The 23557-nt window shown below is 43.5% G+C and overlaps 1 protein-coding gene across 1 annotated transcript in view; it reads right to left on the bottom strand.

Moving 5' to 3' along the window:
- The window catches only part of LOC139052179 (uncharacterized), a 42790-nt gene extending 21864 nt beyond the window's left edge, over positions 1-20926 (bottom strand). The window contains exons 1-3 of the mRNA XM_070529255.1: positions 20207-20926; positions 13882-14110; positions 1969-2124 (exon numbers count right to left, since the gene is read on the bottom strand). Of these exons, the coding sequence (XP_070385356.1) occupies positions 1969-2124; positions 13882-14110; positions 20207-20926 (1105 nt within the window). The remainder of the gene's footprint in view (positions 1-1968; positions 2125-13881; positions 14111-20206) is intronic.
- Between the last annotated feature and the right edge of the window lie 2631 nt (positions 20927-23557).

The raw sequence follows: 23557 nt of genomic DNA, 5'->3' as shown, positions 1-23557 counted from the left end.
AAAAGTCGTACTCAAAACATTTCTTTGATTAACCATGATGGCTTACATGTCCCTGATATTGAGCGCGCGGATGTCATGAATTCATATTTTACCTCCGTGTTCACCCACGAACCTGCACTTCGTACTCCCCCAATATCTGCCACTAGTTTTTCCCTAATGCCACCAGTCTTTATAACCCATGAAGGTATCGCTAAACTCATCGACAACCTTAAGCTGTCAAGCGCTCCTGGGCCAGACAACATAACTGCCAAAATATTGAAGGGCACCGTGAGCATTTCTAGCCGTATTTTGCAAATTATTTTTCAGCAATCTGTTTCAAACGGCGAAATACCAAATGATTGGAAAACTAGTAAAGTAACCCCAGTATTTAAGGCAGGCAATCGATCCCATCCTTCTAATTACCGCCCAATTTCATTAACATCTATTCCATGCAAGCTGCTGGAGCACATTTTATATTCGCAGATCGCATCACACCTCGACAATAACGCTTTCTTCTATGAAAAACAGCACGGTTTTAGATCAGGCCATTCATGCGAGTCCCAGCTTTTCGAATTCACCACAGACCTTCACTTAAACTTGGATTCTTCTTTTCAAACTGACGTCATTTACCTAGACTTCTCCAAAGCCTTCGATCGCGTTCCACATCGTCGTTTAATGGCAAAACTGTCCTGCCTCCACATTAACCCTTTAATTTTGTCATGGATTGACTGCTTTCTCCGCGAACGCTCACAATATACAGTAATAGGGAACCACAGATCGCAAAATACTACAGTCATCTCTGGTGTCCCCCAGGGATCAGTGCTGGGACCACTCCTTTTTCTGATATTTATAAATGATCTTCCTAATGCCATATCATCTTGTATCCGCCTCTTCGCAGACGATTGTGTCCTTTACCGCCGCATATCTACTCCCGATGATCAGGCTCTGCTTCAACGCGACTTAAATCTCATAGAAACCTGGTGTGCGACATGGCTTATGCAACTGAATATTTCCAAATGTAAGTTCATGCATGTATCAAGAAAGCGAAATAACCTCAGCTATCCGTATTCATTAAATTCTACACCACTCTCTGAAACAGAATCATACAGGTATCTCGGAATCATCGTGAACAACAAACTAACATGGTCTGAACACATTTCAAAACTTTGTACAGATGCTTCTAAGTTACTTGGGTTTATCAGACGATCCCTCGCTTTTTCACCCCGTTCTGTCTGTCAACTCGCCTACGTAACATTCATCCGTTCGAAACTCGAATATGCCTCGGCGATCTGGAATCCCCATCAGAACTATCTAATCGATCAGCTTGAAGCCATCCAAAATCGCGCGGCCCGTTTTATCACATCGCAGTATAACAGACGACACAGTATAACTCTTATCAAGGCATCCCTTGATCTTCAACCCCTGGCACTTCGGCGTAAAATTTCACAACTTTGCCTATTTCACAAATTATACTATACCTTCCCACAGCTAAGAAATTCTGTATTACACCCGCCGCTTCACACCTCACGCCGTCTTTTCAACTCCTTAAGTTTGCAGCGCATACATGGCTCCACAAACTCATTTAATAAATCTTTTTTACCTAGCTCCATTACATTGTGGAATGACTTACCCGATTCCATAGTTAGTGAAATAGAACCTAATAAATTCAGGCACTTATTAACAACACATTTCAAGAGCTGAGTTATTTTGCCGTGTTTTTGAATGTGTATGCGTGTTTTGTTTTGTTTCCAAGTTGTTCTTTCCAAGTTGCTTTTTTGTTTTGTTTCCAAGTTGTTTATTTCCAAGTTGCTGATGCTACTAAATGATGTTAATGTTGAACATGTATCCTGCACTCTGTATTGCTTTTTGTTGTTACCGACCATTGTATATGTAACGACTGCTCCCCCCCCTTATGTAATGCCCTAATCCAAGGGCCTTTAAGGGTAAATAAATTATGATGATGATGATGATGAATGTAATGGTGCTCACCTTGTGTAGTGGCAGGAACAAGGATGAAACTGCCACCTGAAGTGGCCACAGTGAAGGCTGACCCATTATTTACAGGTGATGTCAGCAACCTGGTCATGGCTGATGGAGTGACTTGCATGCGCTGTGCCTGCTCAGCCCAGAAGGCAAGGTTGGTGGCTGGAACAGCGTGAGAAAGGGTGTCAAGGAAGTGTTCACAAAAACAAGAGCATGCACATTCTGCACTACAGTATGGTCATACAATAATGGCACTACAGACGATCAAGAGTCTTTGTTAGTAGGGCTTGTTTCCCGCTTGTTTGACTGCAGTGCTTCAAAGTCAGGCTTGGCATACATGCCAGAAAGAGTTAGCAATCATGATGCCCTCAAAAATGTCCGTATTGTTGTAATGTTGTAACATGTAATGCAGTTAAACCTCGATATAATGAACTTCAATATAACAAAATTTTTTATTTAACGAAGCATTTAATTTTTCATAACCTCTTGCCCATAAAACACCATGCACTTAGAACCTCAATATAACGAAGTGTTTGTATGTGATTTCAATACAACAATATTTCACTGCTGCTGCAAAGGAATGCCGAGAAAAGTGGAAACTTCCGCGGACGCAGATGGTCAAATGATTGACTTAAAAGCGGCTGCTTCCAACCGCACCTGTCAAATCATGCGCGGTGCGACAAGAGCGACCACGAAAGTGGCGCCCGCATCATGTTCTGTGTGAAGTCCAAGTGCAATATGAACCTATCGCGCTCTGTGAACTGTGTGCTTTAGGTGCGAGTGAAAGTGTCCGAGGGTGAGACAAGAAAAAGGGTCGCTTCACAAGAGCCACCTTCCCACAAGAGCAAAGGGAAAGACGGGGACGGGAGCGAGCTCGCAGTAACGCGATCAAGCGCGCGAGGTGGCAGAGCAGGGCGTAAGTTGGCACGCGTCTCGATATCTGGAGCGCCTCAGCCGTGGCTGCGCATGGCTGTAAGTGCGACTGAGCCCATACGCAGCTGCACAACTTGCTTTAGAGGTAATCTGCCGCATGTGCAAAGAGTAGGCATGCCGAGACAGCATGGCACCATGTAAGCTCTCTTTCCGCATGTTTAGTATTGGAGGTTGTGTAATCTCGGAAAACACAGATGAAGCGAAGCATTCGCTCCCCGCTGCCGGCGCTTTTCCTGACAGCGTCGTGTGCGGGCAACGTTATTAGCCACGGGGGCACGGCAGCCATGCGCAGGGTCGGAGTGCACGCGAAAGCATGGCTGGCTTAGCTTAATTCGTACCGCCGAGAAGATATCGACATACGAGGCATGATACCATATTATTCATTGCCAACTCTCAAATTTACCAAAATGAATTGTTTTCTCATTCAAATTTGCTTTTTCTCGATTGCCCGATAATTTGGAAAATTCTGCGGCCCTTTCATACAAGAAAAATCGATCCAATACTGTACTTATTTGCATAAAATGGGGAATTTCAATAGAACAAAATTTAGATACAACGAAGCAAATTGCCGATTTTACCTACTTCGTTTTATCAAGGTTTAACTTATTATTTGTTGGAACATATTGTGTTGTTTGGTGAGTTTCCACAGAAAATCAACCAAGCATGTCCGGTTGACATACTTAAATTTAACGATAAAAATATATGTTGGCTTTTACCCTTCAGGAACATTGAACCAGTGCTTTGTTTTCGAGAAAAAATTTCTTGTCTAGAAATAAAACTCAGGGGTTCACTGCTACTAAGCACTCATTTTGCCTCCATTGCAAGTTATGCAGATTCGAGCAATTTTTGCTGAAAAGTAATTCCCTGTATGGACTCAATAGGTCTTTAATTTTAAAATAAATTTGTTACAAAGCATCTGGAGGCAATTCACTTTTATATACCGCGTCTTAGTTGTCGACCCAAAATGTTCAAAATTGGGCTGATGGAGCAATTTTACATAAATTTGCATCCTTATCACAAGCCATAACAACAAAACTTGCTTACAACAGAGATTTGTCCATCCTCTGACTGTGACCTGCCATTCGTATTCCTATATGGTGTTTATGTATACAAAGTGCCATCCATATACATACCATCAGGCAAAAAAGCAAAACCCAAAAAAAAGAAAGACATCTTTTATTTCTGTCAAAAAACAGATCTTACAGCCCATAATGTGTCTTACGGAAATAAAGAAAACAAATGTCAAAATGTTTTGTTATCTTTTGATCTGTACGGCGACAAACAACAAATTTTGTTTCTTGAATGCGTGTGGTTAGCCCAGCAACATGCCCCTCATTGCTAACAAAGCGTTGTGGTTTCCACGAAATTAAACTAATAGTAAATATTCACATGAGAAAGCGGTTTGTTGAAAAACAAATAGTTTTCTGTAACTGTGTTTGATGCTCATCATGCCCTCCTCTTTTTTTATAATTTCTTGTGTCTTGTACCTTTCACATTTTCGGGGTTCTTTAGCTAAATAGCTTAGCACGTTTTATTTCCTTTCTTGCTGAAAACCTACCACTGTTGGGTCTACCTGTTGGGTAGCAATTAGTCATTTTTGCCTGGCTTTCCTTACCTTCCCTGATGGCCACTTCCCAACCTATCCCGTCTCTGTACCTCATTCTGCCACAGCGCTGCGGCGCTCAAGGCAGCTGTAGCATTTCCCACACCTTATTTTTTGCTTCGAACAGCACCCCGCTCCCTAGCCGTTTCTGGCATTTAGATGCTGCTCCCTCCCAGTGCCTTGGATATAAGCATTCGGCGTCCTCTAGCTGCATTTTTTTCACGGGTTGTTGTCTTATCACTTTGCCCTGCCTACGCTGTCATCTCATACGTCCGAGGTCTCCTATGTCACGATCACACTGTTTCTGACTTCATGTTTATTTTGTGTCGCCTCTCCGAAGCTGGTGACCAAAAATTGGTTTCTTTAAATGTTCTGTCGGCGTTTCGCTGAGTGCCAAATGAAATTTTCACTTGCTAGTAAAGAGCTTTCCGTCACTTTATGGGGTGTCTCTGCCTTGTCATTCCCGCTGTTCGCAGTATCGACTGTCAACTTGACCCCAGTAGACACACCACATAGCCCTATAATTCGTATCTCCTTTCTCGCGTGAGCTTTGAAAAGTGCGGCGCGTTTCACATCAGTGCTTTTAGTTTTCAAGAGCCTTGGGCAATTCTGCTTTCGTCTTAGTCCGTCAAAGCTCAGCCAGCGCGAGTTTCCTGGCGTAATAGCTGAAACATACAGCACCAAGCGAGTGCATTGCGTGGACTATGTAAAACTGCATAACAAAGAAATCAAGTACCATATGTGTTTTTGTAGCGTGAAATGCTAGGACATTGCTGTGATGAAGAATTTTACAGAAACAACACCCATCGCAGAAAGTGATTTTTCTCTGCCTTCACCACTTTTGTTGCATCCAAGGGTTGATACTGTAGTCATCTCAACTGTTGAGGCCTGACGAAACTCGTATGTCTGATGAAGCAGCTGTGCAGGAACAGAACAGGTATGCTGAGCATCCTGAAATGTCACTTTTAAGCCACCAATACCTATTAAAGTTTGCTGTCACAAGTCTTATGCGAAACACAAGCAGACATAGGTTCATTAATTCCAGTAAAACAAAAACAAAAACAGATTAAGCATAATGGCGGCATATGGCACCAGCAACGTGGCTTAAACATTGGCTCAGAGCTGCAGCACTTTGCCAGTTGTTAACATTACTCCCTGGCAGACTTTCGCATCAAGAGATATAAAAAAATCATTACGTCGGCATCTCGTCACATGTTACAAAAAAAACTTAAGTTTCACCAAATCCACAGAATCAGGTCGCTTCCTGACCCATATACAAGAAGCTGTCTCAGTGACACAGATATACAGGCAGCTTTGGACAACTACACGAAAGATGAATTCAACTGTTAACAACAAAGCTTAAAGAAAAATGATGCCACTGTAGTCATGGTTAATTGAAAAAAAAAGAACAATTTGTCCCAAAGCACTTCATGATGCAACCTATTCTGAAGCCTTCTGTTTATTCAAGACTGCTCACACTGACACTCTGACTGGCCACAAAATTTTACTCCTTGAGACCAAATTCGGTGCGGTGCACTTATTTGCATGAAGTGGAACTTGTGTGGGCTGGAAAGGTCATCATTACGTATAATTTCTTATTTTGCTTTGGGGCAACTAAGGAAAAAAAAATAATATTGTATATTTTTATTTTTACTGTAGAGACCTCATGATTTGTTCAATGCTCTTGAAACCAGAACCCTTTGGGAGCAACAAGATGCACATCACTGCCCTCACAACAGACATCTCAAGAAATAAGAAAAGTTGGTTGCGTTTGCAGCCGTACAGGTCAAAAATTAAAACATTACATTTTTTTTTGTATTTCCGTAAAACACGTCACAGGCTTTAAAGGGACACTAAAGGGAAAAACGATTTCTTCTGCATCAGTAAATTACCGTTCTACAACACCAAAAACACCACTCTTACAACGACAAAATGTTTGGTAAGCCAGAAAAAGCGCAAGAACGAAATACGGGTGGCGACGCCTACTTAAGTTCTCGCACCTAGGGGCTGTGACGTCACGAATTTTCATGGCATCTTCTAGGGCCTACTAATTATATATAGCGGTACAGATAGATTACATTGTGTTCTAAAGGAACCAAATATTAAACATGGCAAGTTTCGGGAACCTTTATTCAGCCAAAGCGGCCCAAATACGAAAACATACTTTGGAATCCCTAACATCACGCTGACGTCCAGGCGCTGGGGTTTCGGCGCGAAATTCAAATACTGATACTTGGACCTTTATTTTCTCGTCTAATAATCAAACCATTTTTTTTAAATGACTGCCTGCAGGGTTCTCAAACAATGCTTCATTGGTCTAAACTGATTTATTGTTTCGCTTTAGTGTCCCTTTAAGACCTGCTTTTTTGAAAGAAGTAAAAGATGTCCTGTTTTTTTATTTGATGTTCAAAGTTTTACTTTCTTTGCCTAATGGGTGGGATTCCTTATATGATGAATGCTATCTTAGAAAACAAATTCCTGGTCACAGTTAGAGCATAGTATATCTATGTTCCAAGCAACTTTTGTTGTCATAGTGTTAATAGCTTGTGAGAGAGAAGGGTGTGAATTTATGCAGATTTGCTACATTAGCCAAATTTCAGTTTTGGTTGGAAGCAAATGCTTTGTAACAAATGTATTAACAAATTAAAATACAGATTGAGTTCACATAGGGAACGACTTTTGGGCAATACTTGGCCAAATCTGCAAGATCTGAAATGAAGGCAAAACAAGTGCTTGGCAGCAGAGAACCTCGGAATTCTTTTTCTTTACAACAATCTTTTTTTTTTTTTGAAAGCTTAGCACTGCTTCAACGTTTGAACATATATTCTTTTTCATTAAAATTAAAGATATTGATGAGACATGCATGGCTCATCTTGCGTGGCAAGTCACCCCATTGTAACTTGTGATATGGTTGTACGTACTCTATATTGTTACGGCATTGTTATACATATTTAGTGTAAATAATGTTACCTGCTCCTATCTTGGCCCTGCATGGGGCTGATAGCATATTAAAAAAAAAACATCTTGAAAACCACTGTTAAAAACATGAAAGAAAGAAAAATGACAGAATGCAGCAAAATGACTTATGCAAACCATGGCATGAGATTTTACGAGTTACAAGCATACCTCTCCTATGCTTTTAAACAGTGGCTAAAATATCACCAATGGAATATCAAAGGCTAAAAATCACAGATACCCCTACGAATAGACAAAGACTATCTAAAACCCATCTACAAGCTTTTCAAAAAAAAATTCCTGTGATTAAAAAAAGACAAGTGTAGAATCAATGGAGGCCAAGGCCAGTTTAGTTGAGCTCAGTGGGCATGGGAACAACGCTACAATGCGGCTGACAATTACCTTCCGCTTCTGCCTGTTTCAGCTCGCGACAGTATCCAGCCCAAGCCCCGCTACAGCACCTTATCAGTGCTGCAATGGCACTTTGCCACACATGTTGTAGACTGAAAATCCAGCGCCAACTGACGCATCCTCCGCCGACCCCCGAGTTGCCATGCCAGCACCAGTTCCTGTGACTCTCCCTGGATGGTCTACTGTATCACCATCGACATCAATGCCCCCGCTCTACTTAAACGACTGGCACCATCCACAGCAGTTCAGTGGGCATGGGAACAACGCTACAATGCGACTGACAAATACCTTCCGCCTCTGCTTGTTTCAGGTTAGTTAAACATCTTCTAAACGCTCAGATAATGCGTTCCTTGTTGTGTTCCCATGCCCACAGCTGCTTTTGAACCACGTGCATGAGTGTTTCTGCGTGATGAAAATGCTGCTGTCCGGGATGTCGAGCTGAATCCGGGGCCCAATTTTAATAATTTCACGAAAGCTTCAGGTAATGACCGTCCAGTTTTAACACTGCTTCATGATCTTCGGGACCGTTCCGCCAACATAGAACAAGGACAGATGCATATATTTGATTCCCTGCAAAGCCTTACAGCAAATCAGAAGGAACTGAGTAAAAATATTACAGAAATCTCAGCCCCCGCCTTAACGCTGTTGCAAATAAACTGCAGTTGCTCGACACAGTTCGGGATGACATGACCATAGTGAGGGTAAATGCTGAAACAGCACTAGCTCAAAATGAGATACTCAGAATCCGTTGAAATGACCTTGAGGATAGGTCTCGTAGAAACAATATTGTGCTTTATAATGTTCCAGAGGGACCCAATGAAACATGAGCAGAATCCGAGGAAAAAATAAGAAGTATTGTTCAAGAGAACATGTGTTTCACCTTAGCCGAACTGGACATTGAACGCGCGCACAGGATCGGTAAGGCTGTCACTGGGAAAATGCGATCAATAATTGTGAAATTCACGCACTACAAAATTAAAGAACGGGTCCTGGGCGCGCAAAAGGCAAGCTAAAGGAGTCTGACTTCTCGATTATTGAAGATTTTGCCCCGGACACCAGGCATGCACGGAAAAAGCTTGCTGAATTCGCAAAGCAAACTGAGCCCAGAGAACCATTTAGTCTTCGTTTTAACAAGCTTATGCTGAAAAAAAAAATGCTATACCTACTGCTCCATAACCGATAGTGTTCAAGAAAAAGATGAAAAATGCGTTGTAGCTAACTATGGTCCTTTGTCTCTGAGATAGCTCGACGAACATGAGCACCGACTTGCGCAAGCATCTCATAACATCTCAGTTCTCTTTACTAATACTATACGCAGTGTCATTCACAATCGTGATAGCTTATCTTGCGCGGTCAATACTACAGCGGCTGACATCATTGTATTAACAGAAACTTGGCTCAAAGAAGCTGTGCATAATAATGAAATATTTTCAGCGAAAAAATGCTACCGTGTATTTCGCTGTGACCGTTGTTTTCATCGCGGCGGCGGTGGTGTATTAATCACTGTGTCCGACAATCTAGAATGCTTTGAAATTAGTGTTGATACTACACTGGAGTTCAAATGTGTACACGTTACAATTAACAATAAAGCTCTTTTATTTTGTGCATGCTACCACGCACCATCTACGCCCATCAGCTTTTCTAATGACCTTCATGATATTCTGAACATAATTCAAACAAAGTTTCCTGATAGTTCTACTTTTATTTTTGGTGACTTCAATTTCCCGAACATTAACTTGTCTAGCCCTGCAGTAGACGGTGACAGATCTTCTGAGTCGGCAAGTTTTTCTGCCCTCTGCTCCTTCTCGCTAACAGAAACGGTTACCCAGCCAACAAGGACGACAGCTACCAGTTCTAACGTATTAGACCTTTTGCTAACGAGTGCCCCAGATTTTGTTTCTGAGGTAAAATACTTGCCAGGCTTAAGTGATCAGTGTTTACTGCACATCACGTTGAATTTACCGTCGAATAAAACGCCAAGTAAAACGAAAACCATTTACAATTATACTAAAGCAAATTTTTCTTCAATTGATGATGGCCTTCAGCTTTTTCTCTACGATTTCGTCCTGGCATGTGCTGAATGATCTGTTAACGAAAAATGGTGCATGTTTAAAAAAAAACTGCATGAATTAACTGAATTGCACGTCCCTCGTAAAATCATCACAACTAATCGTAGGTCCCCATGGTTCATTCCTTCCTTAAAATGCCTTGGGAACAGAAAAAGGTGGTTATGTGTGAGGGCGAGGTCGTCGGGAAAATTAGAGCATTGGTCAGCTCTAAGAGCCGTGATTAGCACTTATAAAAAATCGTTAAAAGAGGCTAAACAACATTTCTTTAATGTCACACTGCCATCATTTCTTTTAACTGATACTAAAAAACTCTGGAATGTTGTTAATGGGTCAGATCAGCCATCAATCTCTCTCCTGGATTCTCAATCAAATCCCATCCCTAACAGTGACAGTGCTAATATACTTAATGAGACTTTTGCTAATGCATTTTCTGTCCCTTTTAGCGCATCACTACCAGACTATGGGGGACCAGCGCTGGAGTTTTCACGACACCTACAGCGCCGCCCTGGCGGTCAGAACGTTCACAACTCAGCCGCTCCCACGGACGAAAATTGCTACTGGTAGTGGCGTTGCGTGCGCTGAAAGTCGAAAGAAAACAAAAGGACGCCGACAATACTGTTGCGCATACAAGTGCCGTTACTACGTAGGAATGAGGGAGGATGTATCCTTCTGCGTCTCTCCATTTAAACCCTACGAACAAGAACGGAGGCGGCGTTGGATCCAAGCAGTCAGGCGAGCGGAGTAAGTTCCTGTCTTGTCACCCTGTCAAGCGGTGTAGGGCGGGTTTCTAAATCTAATTTCGCGTGTGCGCTTGGTTTATTCGATAATGAAGACGGTCAGCCGTGGCAGCCAGTACCAAACAGTAGAATGTGCAGTCGGCATTTCGTCGGAAACAAAATCAGCAATAGCATCCACCATCCGGCATATGTACCAACCATTTTTCCTTCGCAATACCACCGCCAAGCCCCTTCCAATACCACCGCACGAAGCGAACGATACGAAAAGTAAATATTATCCATTCATTGCCAAGAATTATGTGGGAGGGAAGCTGCCTTGTAATACGAGTTTTGTGCGCATACTGCCGGCGCACGCGCGGCTAAGCCGCCTATGTGTTTTTCAAAATGCGCATGCGGATGAGGACTCGACGCTGAGATGCATCCGGTAAATTTATGTAATTAGGGCTAAATGTAGCCAGCGTTGTTACGGATCCAGCAGCGGAGCACTCCAACCCTTGCTTGCGCAAGTCAGCTTATGCAATAAAGCTTTCTTCTCCATTGACTGCTGTGGCGAACTAACATCAGAATTTTTTATGTCAAGCCAGAGAAATATGGAAAGTCTTCAGGCCAACTAATACTTCCGAAACCATAGCGCAGCACGACCGGAGCCGCAGCTGCTAGATTTGCGAGGCAGGCTGCCCCGCACGCAGGGCAACGGCACACAGCGCATCCATTAAAGAAACACACGTGCTCGCCGCGACACATTGTGAAAAATATATAAAGCTTAAAAAGCTTCTTTCATCATTTCTTCACTTGATGGCGCTAACTTCTTTACAAAAACTGTCCACTTGAAGCGGCGCGGCGAAAACAGAAACATACGAACTATAATACGGCCGCGCACGTGTGTGTCGTCTGGTCGAGCGGCTGGGATATGCCGCGTTTCGTCGCCAGGGTGGTGTGCAACGCACTCTTTTCGACGCGCCACCTATCCAGCGCTGGTTCCCCATACTCCCGATATCATATTTCCAATGGATCCCATTCGTTTTGACTTTGAAGGCATTATAAGTATCATAGATCGTTAAAAGTTATCCTCTTCATGTGGTCCCGATGATATCAGCACTAAAATTCTGAAAAACACTATTCTTCCATCACACTATTCAAAATATTTGAGCAATACCTTCAAAACTGTGACCTCCCAGACGACTGGAAATTGGCTAAGGTGGTTCCACTCCATAAATCAGGCGACAAGCACCTATCACTCTATTTTTGGCCAGAATCACTAACCAGCATTTCTTGCAACGTAATGGAACATGTCATCTTGCGATCCCTAGCGAACTTTCTTGAATCATCATCTTTTTTCACTCGTGCACAGCATAGTTTTAGAAAGCAGTTTTCTTGTGAAACACACCTAATAAATTTTACAAATGATATTAACTTCATACTTGATCGAGGCAGTGAGGTTGACTGTATTTGTTTAGATTTTTCCAAAGCACTTGACAAAGTCTCTCACAGCTTGCTTCTTCACAAACTAAGTAGACTTAACATCGACTAAATGTACTACGATGGATTGAATGCTTTTTGTCCAACAGGTTCCAGTACGTGCATGCCATCATCAGTTCCTGCGACCTCAGGCGTCCCACAAGGTTCTGTTATCAGTACCTTGCTGTTTCTGGTATAAATTAATGACTTGCCTAATAACGTAACATTCACAGTGCGACTTTTTGTGGATGACTGCGTGGTTTACCGGGAAATAAAAAATACCAATGACACTGTACTACTCCAATGACACTTAAATAGACTAAATGCAAAGTAATGCGTTTTTCGTGTCGTGTCAATCTGTGCCCCGCTCCCTACACTATTTGTTCTTCCCTGCTAACACTGGTAACATCTTACAAATACCTCGGCGTCATTATAACGACAAACCTAGCTTGGAATGCACATATCATTTCTATCATCGCGTCTGCTAACTGCATACTTGGATATCTGAAATGGAATTTTTCCTTAGCCCCGACATCTGTTAAACTTCTGCTGTACAAATCGCTTGTCCGCTCAAAATTAGAATATGCTAACTCAGTATGGGACCCTTTCACTAACTCTCTTATCGACGCCCTCGAAGTCGTACAGAACAAAGCAGCACGTTTCATCTTCCGTAACTATGATCGTTTGTTTGTCCAGCGTAACAGAAATGAAAAACACATTGTCACTAACCCCTCTCTCAATGTGCAGGAAAATATCACGCCTGTGTCTGTTTTTTTAAATTTACCATATGAATTCCACCCTTAAAGATACATTACTCATGCAGCCAACATATGTTTCATCCCGTTTTGATCATCCATGCAAAGTTGGTGTTCCACAGTACTGTACAACATCCTGCAGGAATTCATTCCAAAAACATACTTGGACTGGAACCACCTACCACGGTATATTGCACTTTCCAAAGACTTTGATGAATTTAAGCAGAAATTATCAACACATTATTGCTTACCATAGCTTTGGTTCCATTTCCTTTTTCCTCGTAATCACGCCAATTTTTATATATTTTTTACCCAGATTTGCTGTGTTAATATTTGTACTAATGGCGGTGTTGTGCAATTTGCATCACTTGTCTTTGTGCGATTTAGCGTTTCTTGATATTTGTATCATTTTGAACTCACTTCATGTTCCAGGTTTTGAAATATGTATTTGTTCCAGTATATATATATATATATATATATATATATATATATATATATATATATATGCGTTGTCTCCTTTTGTAACAAATTTATTGATATGTGTGTACCACTCCCCTCAATAATGCTCAGTGGGCCATGAGGGCATCTGAAATAAGTATGTAAATAGATAAATACATTTGAGTGGCCAAGGCCACTCACAGCCACTGTTCATGGCCACCCTATCCTCTTGAAAACACAGGCAGAGCACTGCACTGCTCTGGCCTCTGCCAAAGCATAATAATGGCATTGAAATAAAATTGTTAGATTATCCTAGTCTAAGAAAAACAAGTTGTTCTGTCTCTGCCCACACTACTAACTGAAAGCAAGCTTTTGTTAACTATTTTTTAACATAGAAGCTTCTCTCTGCCCCACTTCAGGGGCACCTACAATATCCATTGACTGAACGATTCTGCTTGACTTTCATTTGAAAGGAGCCCCTCATAGTAATAGTAAATCTAAAAAAAAAAAGCTCTGGACAAGAACCCACATCGCTACAATGTTTAAAAAGACATGTCTACCTGATTGAAGATGAGCTGGCTGGCTTTTGGCCATTGAAGATGAAACCACAGGTGTCGTAGGAACAGTTGCAGCAGTGGTAGCACTGGTACTGCTGTTAGTGGAACCACCTCGTACAAGCCTTCGGCGCCGTTTCGGAACTTTCCGGTGGCTGAACAGAGTGGGCACAGCAAACGGCTTCAGTTTACGGTCCGTGCGTCTGGGCTCATACTGGTCCTCTTCAAAGTGCACCTGCAGAATATGGTGACAAAAACAAAATTTACTTTCATAGATAGTTGGCAGCTACAAACTACCCCACAGTAGAGGGCATAACTACCTTAAGATATGTCTTTGCCAGCGTCCCACAAGCGACCAGTGGGGCACTTACAATAAATAACTGCTCTATGTAACTCAATATCTTAACCAAAACAACACTGGTATTGTGTTTTCATCTTCTCTAGTAAGGGTTCCATCAAAACAATATAAAATCTGCTATGGGCAGTTTTAATAAGTACATCAGATATATAGAAAACAGGCATTTACAGACCGCAAACAGTGCAGCCATTTTTCTTGCATAGATTACGCTAAAATAACAGCATCTGAGCTCCACTACGTATACGCTCAGAAAAAAGAAAGCAATGCACTAGCAATAAAGTCGAATATATATTACCAAGTAGATAGTTGCAAGCAACGCAAGCATAAAATACTATGCTGCAAACACCAGAAATTCTAGAAAGGAAGCCCTCAGCTGGTTTTGCAGGTAGTCCCACAAGTGCGATGCCTGCTTCAAAATTAATGCCCTGTCACAGCACGCTTAGTCTGCAGTCTATGCTACATTTCGACATAGCATCTTACTGATTTCAGTGCGCAGAAAGACAGTTCTTATGTGCACTCAGAAAGGCTGAAACCTTACGATGTGCAGTCCTAACATTACTGTTACGGTTTTGGTTCAGATGGCTACCCGTTGCATGGCACCACTTGCACGACCTTGTAAAAGCGGAGGAAATAAACAGCACACGATCAGTTGCAAGCATTATCCCGAGTGTATGGTCGTGCTGCAGCACATGTCAATGGTTTCTGTTCATTGGGCATTGCCGTTGATGGCAACTGCAGAGTCAGTTCCGCCTCTCAGAACTGCTCGGCTACACCCGTAACAAGTGGCGCCGAGGGAAAAAGCATTTACCCGCCGCGGTTGCTCAGTGGCTATGGTGTTAGGCTTCTGAGCACGAGGTCGCAGGATCGAATCCCGGCCACGGATTTCGATGGGGGCGAAATGCAAAAACACCTGTGTACCCAGATTTAGGTGCACGTTAAAGAACCCCAGGTGGTCGAAATTTCTGGAGTCCTCCACTGCGGCGTGCCTCATAATCAGAGAGTGGTTTTGGCACGTAAAAGCCCATATTTTTAAAGGCATTCAAGTTTTCAAGTGCGTCATCCTTCCACGTCCACTTCTATGCATGCGATTTTGTCGTTCGTCTAGGGAATTCAACGCAACAGAACTTCGTCATGCCAATGTTCGGTAACCTTGAAGCATTCAACAGAGGAGACAAAGATGTGTGGCCCTGCTATGTCGATAGCCTTGAAGCTTTCATCGCCAATGACATTGCAGCAGAAAAAAGGAAGTCAGTCTTCTTTAGTTGCTGTGGGCAGAAGACTTATGCTCTCTTGTGGTATCTCGTTAAGCCTGCCCAGCCATAAGAGAAGACCATGTAAGAAATTTTTTCCGTTCTGGGTGACAATTACTGCCCCAAACCATCTGCTGTTGTTCAGTGTTTAAGCATTCAGCGTTTGTTGTTAAAAGTCACTTAAAAGTCTCTCAGAATATTGCAACTTTGGAACTGAGCTTGGCAATATGTTGAGGGACCGTCAATGACACCGCCGTGCAGATGAGGCTGCTCGAGAAGGCAGACCTTACGTACGAAGACGCTGCGAAAACTGCACTTGCCATGGAAGCTGTGAAGAAAGTTGCTGGTGAGACAGCCAGTTCCAGCAGAAGTACGCTGCCTACGCATAAGGTTGTGGCATCAAAGGGGTGTGCCTCATGCTAATGCAGCGGGGAGGAACACCTTGTGACCGAGTACAAGCATATCAGCACTATGTGCAACTACTGCCGAGAGAGAGAGAGGGAGAGCAACTTTATTTGTCAGAGTGGGGAGCTAACTCGTGGGCTTGTCAAAAAGTGGCCGCCAGGTGATGCGTGATGGCGACCTCTTCGGCTCGCTCCACGGCTTGGAGTTGCACGTCCAGGCTGGAGCTAAGCCGCACTTCCTCCCACGATAAAGGTGAGAGAGACGCCAGGAGATAGGGACGAGGGGGTCCTCCTCACAGTCCCAGAGGATTTTTTTATTTATTTATTTATACATACTGCAGCGCAATTCGCGCTATAGCAGGAGTGGGTTAAGAAAATGTACAGAAAATGCATTGGAGTATACAGCGGTAAACACAAGTGAACACTTTTAAAGAGCACAGATGAAAGGAAAATACACAAAAATACAAGTGAACACTTTTACAAAAGAGCACTGGTGAAAGAATACACAAGAAGTTATACAAATGCTGCCAGGCATACCCATACCCATACCCATGATTATGCATCTGGGATGGCGGTTGCAAAAATTTGGGATAAGCATGAGCGAATGGATCCAGGTAATGAATTCCAGTCTTTGATTGAGCGGAGAAAGAAGCTGAATTTGAGCATGTTAGTACGTGCGTAGTAGGGTATTAAGTTTAGGTCATGATGTCTTCTCGTTGATGATCCCGGCGCGAAGTTAATGTAATTATCATTTGAGAGCCTAACTAAAGAATTGACAATGGAGTGCAAGAATTTTAATGAGTCGACACGGCGACGAGAAGAGAGCGTGTTTAGGTTCAAGGAAGAAAGTGCTGAAGAGGGCGAAAAGTCTCGATCGTAACAATGACATATAAATCGCACAGCTTTTTTCTGTATAGCCTCTAGTTTATTAATCTCTAACTGCTTATGCGGGCTCCAAACTACAGATGCATAATCAAGAACAGGGCGGATTAGAAATTTATACATTAGTAACTTTGTGTCTTTAGGAGATCGGGTTAGCGTTCGCCTTAAGTAACCTAATTTTTTTAGTGCTTTACTGCATATGTAGTCAATGTGTTTGGACCATGACATGTTATGCGTAAAAATTACACCAAGATACTTATACTCAGAAACCTTATCTACTGTACGGCCATTGGACCAGTAACTGAAAAGGGAGGGGGAAGATTTGTTGCAGAAAGACATCAGAACGGTTTTATTGAAATTAATGTTCATTTGCCAAGTGTTACACCAATCGCAAAACCTAGAAAACAACTCTTGAAGGCGATAATGATCATTAGAAGATTTAATCACTTCATATAGAACGCAGTCATCAGCATAGAGACGGATGTTAGAAGAGCAGTGAAGTGGCAAATCGTTTATGTATAATAAAAAAAGAAGCGGCCCAAGGACGGAGCCTTGGGGCACACCTGATGTCACATCAACTGTAGTGGAGTCAGTCGAACTGTAAGAGACGAACTGGGAGCGAAATGAGAGAAAGCTTAAAATCCAGTTAACCAAATGAAGATGATTCAGTACAGCATTAAGTTTAGCAATAAGTTTAGAATGTAAAACGGTGTCAAATGCCTTCGAGAAATCTATAAAAATTGCATCAACCTGGTTGCCTACGTCAAGATTAAATGAAATGTCATGCGTGAACTCAACTAGCTGCGTTAACGTGCTAAAACCGCGCCTCAACCCATGTTGCATGTTAGACAGTAAATTATTTGATTCCAGAAAGAGTGTGATGTGCTTATGAATGATGTGTTCTAACATTTTGCATGACTGTGACGTCAGTGAAATTGGTCTGTAATTCGACAAACACTGCTTATCTCCAGATTTATAAAGAGGGAGCACTTTGGCTAACTTCCATGAAGAAGGTACAGTAGAGGATGATAAGGACTTTCTGAATATGACTGACAGATATTTTGATGACCACAACGAATAACGAACAAGGAACGCATTGTGTATCCCGTCCGGACCGGTGCATTTCTTAACATCCAGGTTTAATATAAGGTTGAGGATGCCTTCGCAGTTTATCTCAACGTCACTGATTGCTTCAGAAGAAACTATATTGGTAAGTGTCGGGATAAAGTTGTTATCGGAAACAAACACGGATTGGAAATACTTGTTGAATGCATCGGATATCACCGCCGGGTCGTTGGTGACGTCATTATCTATTCTGAAAGAAGTGGATGAAGCATCGCGAGGTAAAATAGAAGACCAAAATTTTCGTGGGTTAGTTCTTAACAAATTGTGAAGGCGAACGCGAAAAAAGAAATCCTTGGCATTTTGCAACATCAGATTGAGTTCTTTCTTTGCCTTAAGAAATCTATCCAATGCCATGGGATCAGTGCCTCTTCTGGAACGCCTTAACCTTCGAACGCGACGGGACAAATGCAAGATATCGCGAGTCATCCAAGGAATGTTAGAATTTTTTTTCTTAGTTTTAATAGGCACAAAACGTTCGACACATGATTTGACAAGACGCTCAAAGTAATTAGCAAGGCAGTTGACGTCCTGGTTGTCTGCAAGTGCACTAAACGTATCAAAATGATGAGATAAGGCATCAGTAATGGAGTTGTCGTCCGCACTAGTGAAATCAGGGAAACTAGTAAACGTGTAGGGGGATTTAGAAATTGGACAGGAGAGTGACACTAAAACGCCCCTATGGTCTGAAATACCACCAATTACGTCGCAAGAAAAGTCACGCTCGGCTAGGTTAGCGCTTAAAAAAACTAAGTCAAGAACGGTATTTAATCTGGCTGCACTAGGAACAACCTGGGTGAGACCAAAGGACAAGGAAATGTTGATTAGTTCTTAACAAATAGCTGTGTCACGACCGACTGCAGACAATGATGGCCAGTGGATGCCAGGGGTGTTGAAGTCACCCATACAGATAAAACTCGACGAAGCAATGTTGATCTCGCTCATGAAATTTGAAACAGCATGAAGAACATCAAGAGTAGAGCCGGGGGGACGATATATAACACTAATCAAAATACACCGATTATGAAGGTAAATTTTACACCACACGGATTCTGTTTCTGGAGGAGAAGGCAAGACTGAGAATTGTAGATCCGACCGGATAAGCAGTGCCACACCACCACCAGTACCGCTAACCGTCTAAGCGCACGGCAACAAAACCGGGTGGAGTGAACTCAGATTCATACGGTAAATACCATTGTGCAGCCAAGTATCTGTGATGCCGATAACATGGGGGAATGAATAGATATAAGGGACAATAAATCAGGAAATTTTTTAACAATACTACGAGCGTTTATATTCAAGACAACAAGGTTCTCGAAACGACCAGGATGAATTCAGGAAGTGGATGGCACGGAAGTCAAATGGCCAGACTCAGAAGAAACACGTTGAGCGGGTGCCATTACTAATGAGTTTGAACTGTCATCCCAGTTATAACGAACCTTATTAATGAAAGCATGATCGTATCTCAACTTCACAACAGAACCGCTGTCCCGAAAAGAGGCTGATGCATCCCAGATTTTTTTCCGAATTAACCGAACCCTAGAAGAGAAGTCTTCTTTAATGACGAAATTTGAGCCCTTGAGTTTTGAAACGTTCCTAAGAACCTCGGTTCTGTCGCTGAAGTTAGAAAGTTTAAGAATGTCAGGACGAATGTAACCAGTGCGTGCTCTACCAAGCCTGTGGCAGCGCTCAATACGAGGGCAGCTAGTCTTAAGGTGCTCAGTAAACACAGATGAAACTGCAGTCATCAGGGTGGTAGCGTTTTCATGCATTACTTCAGAAATACCGTGTATTATCAGATTGTTTCTACGAGAATGGTTTTCAAGACTATCATTTTTTAAGACCAAGTCCATTACCTTAGTAGTCAAGGCATTTATTTCAGCACGTAAATCACGCAGTTAACTAGAGTCTTTGGACATAGGTGTGGATTCTAGTGCATGAACACGTGACTCTAAAACATCAAAGCGACGCGCAACTGACTGCTGAAATGACTTAATTTCCACAACATCTCGTGCCAACTGAGTCTGCCCCTCCAATAATTTAGAGAACATTTCGGATACCGAAGGGTCGTTTTTGTAATGGCCATCAAAGGAAGGGCGAGCATCGTCATTCTCATCGAGAGCAGAACCGGATCCACGCCTAGACTTAGACCGAGAGCCCGGGCCAGGGTTGATTTCCAAATGTCTGCTTAAGAGGAGACAACTTGCGCAATACAATGCATGCGAGCAGCAGGATACAAGACGTCGTGGGCAAGGGAGCAGCAGCAGAAAGCGATCATCAGATCGGATACACTCGGCATCAGAATAGTAACATACCTGCATGAAGAACAAGCAGCGATTAAACATGGTGCCGGTGCCGCTGCAGCCTAGCCCACTGAAGAGTCCATCCACGCGCTGGACATTTATACCGTCGGCTGCTGATGTCACAGACCGAGAGTTGTGGATGATTGGCTGATCAAAGGACAGGGCATCGGAGTGACTGGCATGCTGTAACTTGAAGTGGGACACGCCGGGGTAATCGCATGTGGTAGCGATATAGCAGTACCTGGGCAAGCACTCGATGACGTCCACGTGCTCGACCGCTAAGAGAGCCAAGTCAGACGAAGCAGTTCCAAGCCATGTGACGCCGCAAAGGGCGGGTACAGCAAGGAAGCCGAAGAACTGCATGAAGAACAAGCAGCGATTAAACATGGTGCCGGTGCCGCTGCAGCCTAGCCCACTGAAGAGTCGATCCACGCGCTGGACATTTATACCGTCGGCTGCTGACGTCACAGACCGAGAGTTGTCGATGATTGGCTGATCAAAGGACAGGGCATCGGAGTGACTGGCATGCTGTAGCTTGAAGTGGGACACGCCGAGGTAATCGCATATGGTAGCGATAGAGCAGTTCCTGGGCATGCACTCGATGACGTCCACGTGCTCAACCGCTAAGGGAGCCAAGTCAGACGAAGCAGTTCCAAGCCATGTGACGCCGCAAAGGGGGGATGCAGCAAGGAAGCCGAAGAACTGCATGAAGAACAAGCAGCGATTAAACATGGTACCGGTGCCGCTGCAGCCTAGCCCACTCAACTGTGACTGAACGTAGCTAGCTCACTGCACAGGTGACAGTACGGACTTGCTCTGTCCGGGTAAATGTGCGAGTATACATAGGGGTTCGGGTATGACTGTCTGTAAGCTGCGCCAGGTGATCTCCTGACACTTGTTTAGTTTACTTTGTGGAGCGGGCCTAGAGTGTCATGTAAGACTAATATAACTACTGCCGAAAGCAGGGACACATTGCTTGAGTGTGCAACTCGAAGAGAAAACATCCTTTGTCATGGAAGGGCAAGTCTACAATACTAGACAGCTTCGTACCTCTAGCTTGTAAAACTTCAAGTGGAACACAGCAAGTCGACACTGTTGACAACAACGCACCTGCCGAAGTGTTTGACATGTGGCCAGTCGACACTGTAACGCCTTCACTGTTCTTCACCGTGACCATCAGTGTTTGCAGCTAGCCCCTCTGTATGGAGCTGGACACTGGTGCGAGCGTTTCTGTCATTGCAAAAAAACTTCAGGAGCTTCAGTCTTCAGGAGCTACTACCATCGATGACTGCCATGCCATCGGATGTGCTCCTACGGAGCTACTCAGGCAAGCTCACACAAGTTGAAGGCAAAGCAGATGTCGCAGTACAGTTCCGCAACAGAAAAACTGTCCTACCTTTGTTCCTGACTAGGGAAGGTTCCCCAACACTGCTAGATCACAAATGGGTTTGAGAACTGGGCACTCACATTGCTGTCTGGGAAGCACATGCTCATGCTGTTTCTGATGTTAAGGACATTATTCAAGCATTTCCTGATATATTTGAACAGAGCCTTGGAACTTTCAAGGGCCCAAAAGCCACAATTCATGTTCTGCAAGATGCGGTACCCAAGTTTTTCAACCCACGCCCCCTGCAATTTGCTTTGAAGGATGGCGTGTCACAAGAGTTTCTGCGCCTCCAGAGGGAAGGCATTCTCAAGCCAGTTGCCTCTTCATCTTGGGCTGTGCCTATTGTTCGAGTGATTAAGGATGGCCGCATCAAAATTTGCGGAGATTTCAAGATTACCGTTATTCCTGCGGTCACGTTGGAAAAGCACCCGATTCCAAGAATTGAGGACCTCTGGACCATGCTGTCAGGGGGTAAAAAGTTCACCAAACTGGATTTGAGGGATGCCTACCAGCAAATAGCTCTTCATGAAGACTCTAGGGAGTATGTTACTATTTTAACACATATGGGGCTATTTCAGTATAGGCACCTTCCTTTTGGCATTTCATCAGCACCAGCCTTATTCCAAAGAGAAATGGAGAACCTTCTTCGAGGACTGCCTCATGTAGCAGTATATTTTAATGACATTTTTGAAACTGGCCTGAATGATACGGAGCACCTTCGCAACCTCAGTGTTGTTTCCTCTTCGTGATGTTGGACTCAAGTTGAAGTTCGACAAGTGTCACTTTTTTTGTGCCATTGGTGGAATACCTAGGGTACACCATAAGCAAAGAAGGGCTGTCTCCAAGCTTGAGCAAGGTATCTGCAATCCTTCATGCACCTTGTTGGATACGGCCCCTTTTTCTGGCATCACTCGAGTTCCCCGACCACATCCAATCGCCATCACATTTCAATTATGGTGCGCATGGGTGCGTCTACTATGTTCCCGGACCTGTCAAACAAGTTGGTGACCCCCACCTCATGCGCCGCACATCGAGCTATTGTCTCCACCCCTGCTTGACTCTTCCCGAAAGTGCAACAGGAGCCTGGCACAGTTCCAGGTAGTTGATCTTAGTCCTGAGCAAAGCTATTTTGCAGCTCTGAACGGTCGTTCGAGAACAAACCGTAACATCCAGCTAAGCGCTTGCAGGCCAGGAGGCAACGCCGGTGGCAAATCACTCCTCGGACAGTGAAGCCCTTCAAGCGACCCCAAGAGCCGAATGTGATGACACTTGCAAGGGCACCTACCATTGGAGGAAAATGACACGTGAGCGGGCTCGACGACTGGCTGAAAATGATGTGACCCAGAGAGACAGAAGGGGGTTAAAACCAAGAGACAGGGAGAAGAGATTCATTCTTTCTTTCATTCATTCATTTCTTCCGTTCTTCTTGCCATGAGCCGCAGCATCTGATTTGCTGCCGGCCGTCGATGACTTTATGACTGTTCATTACTTTGTGTTATTACTGTAAATATTGTAAATAAGCCTTCAGTTTCATCTCAAAATCCTCCTCAACGTCGGCCAACTCCCGCACTCAATGACAAGATCCAATAAGCTGCCCCCTGTGACATCAAGGAGCTCCAAAGCTTTTTTGGGGCTTGTGAATTTCTACACGCGTTTTCGTCTAAACATTTCTGGATGCCTCTGCCCTCTGCATTTGCTTCTCATGAACAAGAAAAAATGGGTGTGTGGAAAAGAGCAAGAAGATGCATTCACTACAGTGAAGCAGTTGGTAAAATTAGCTGCTTGTCCTAGTACATTTCAATCCAGAGAAACCACTGTGTCTCAGTTCTGATGCTTCTCCGTACAGGATTGGCACAGTTTTGGCACATCGCGAAGCTGATGGTCGAGAACTGCCCATTGTCCTTGCATCCAGAAGTTTGTCTCATGCAGAGCAAAACTACAGCCAAATTGACAAAGAGGCACTAGCCTTTGTATTC

The sequence above is a fragment of the Dermacentor albipictus genome, unplaced genomic scaffold, assembly GCF_038994185.2.
Source record: "Dermacentor albipictus isolate Rhodes 1998 colony unplaced genomic scaffold, USDA_Dalb.pri_finalv2 scaffold_19, whole genome shotgun sequence".
NCBI classification, from domain to species: domain Eukaryota; kingdom Metazoa; phylum Arthropoda; class Arachnida; order Ixodida; family Ixodidae; genus Dermacentor; species Dermacentor albipictus.
Note: the sequence above shows the minus strand (reverse complement) of the source record. Positions and strands in the feature narration are given on the sequence as shown.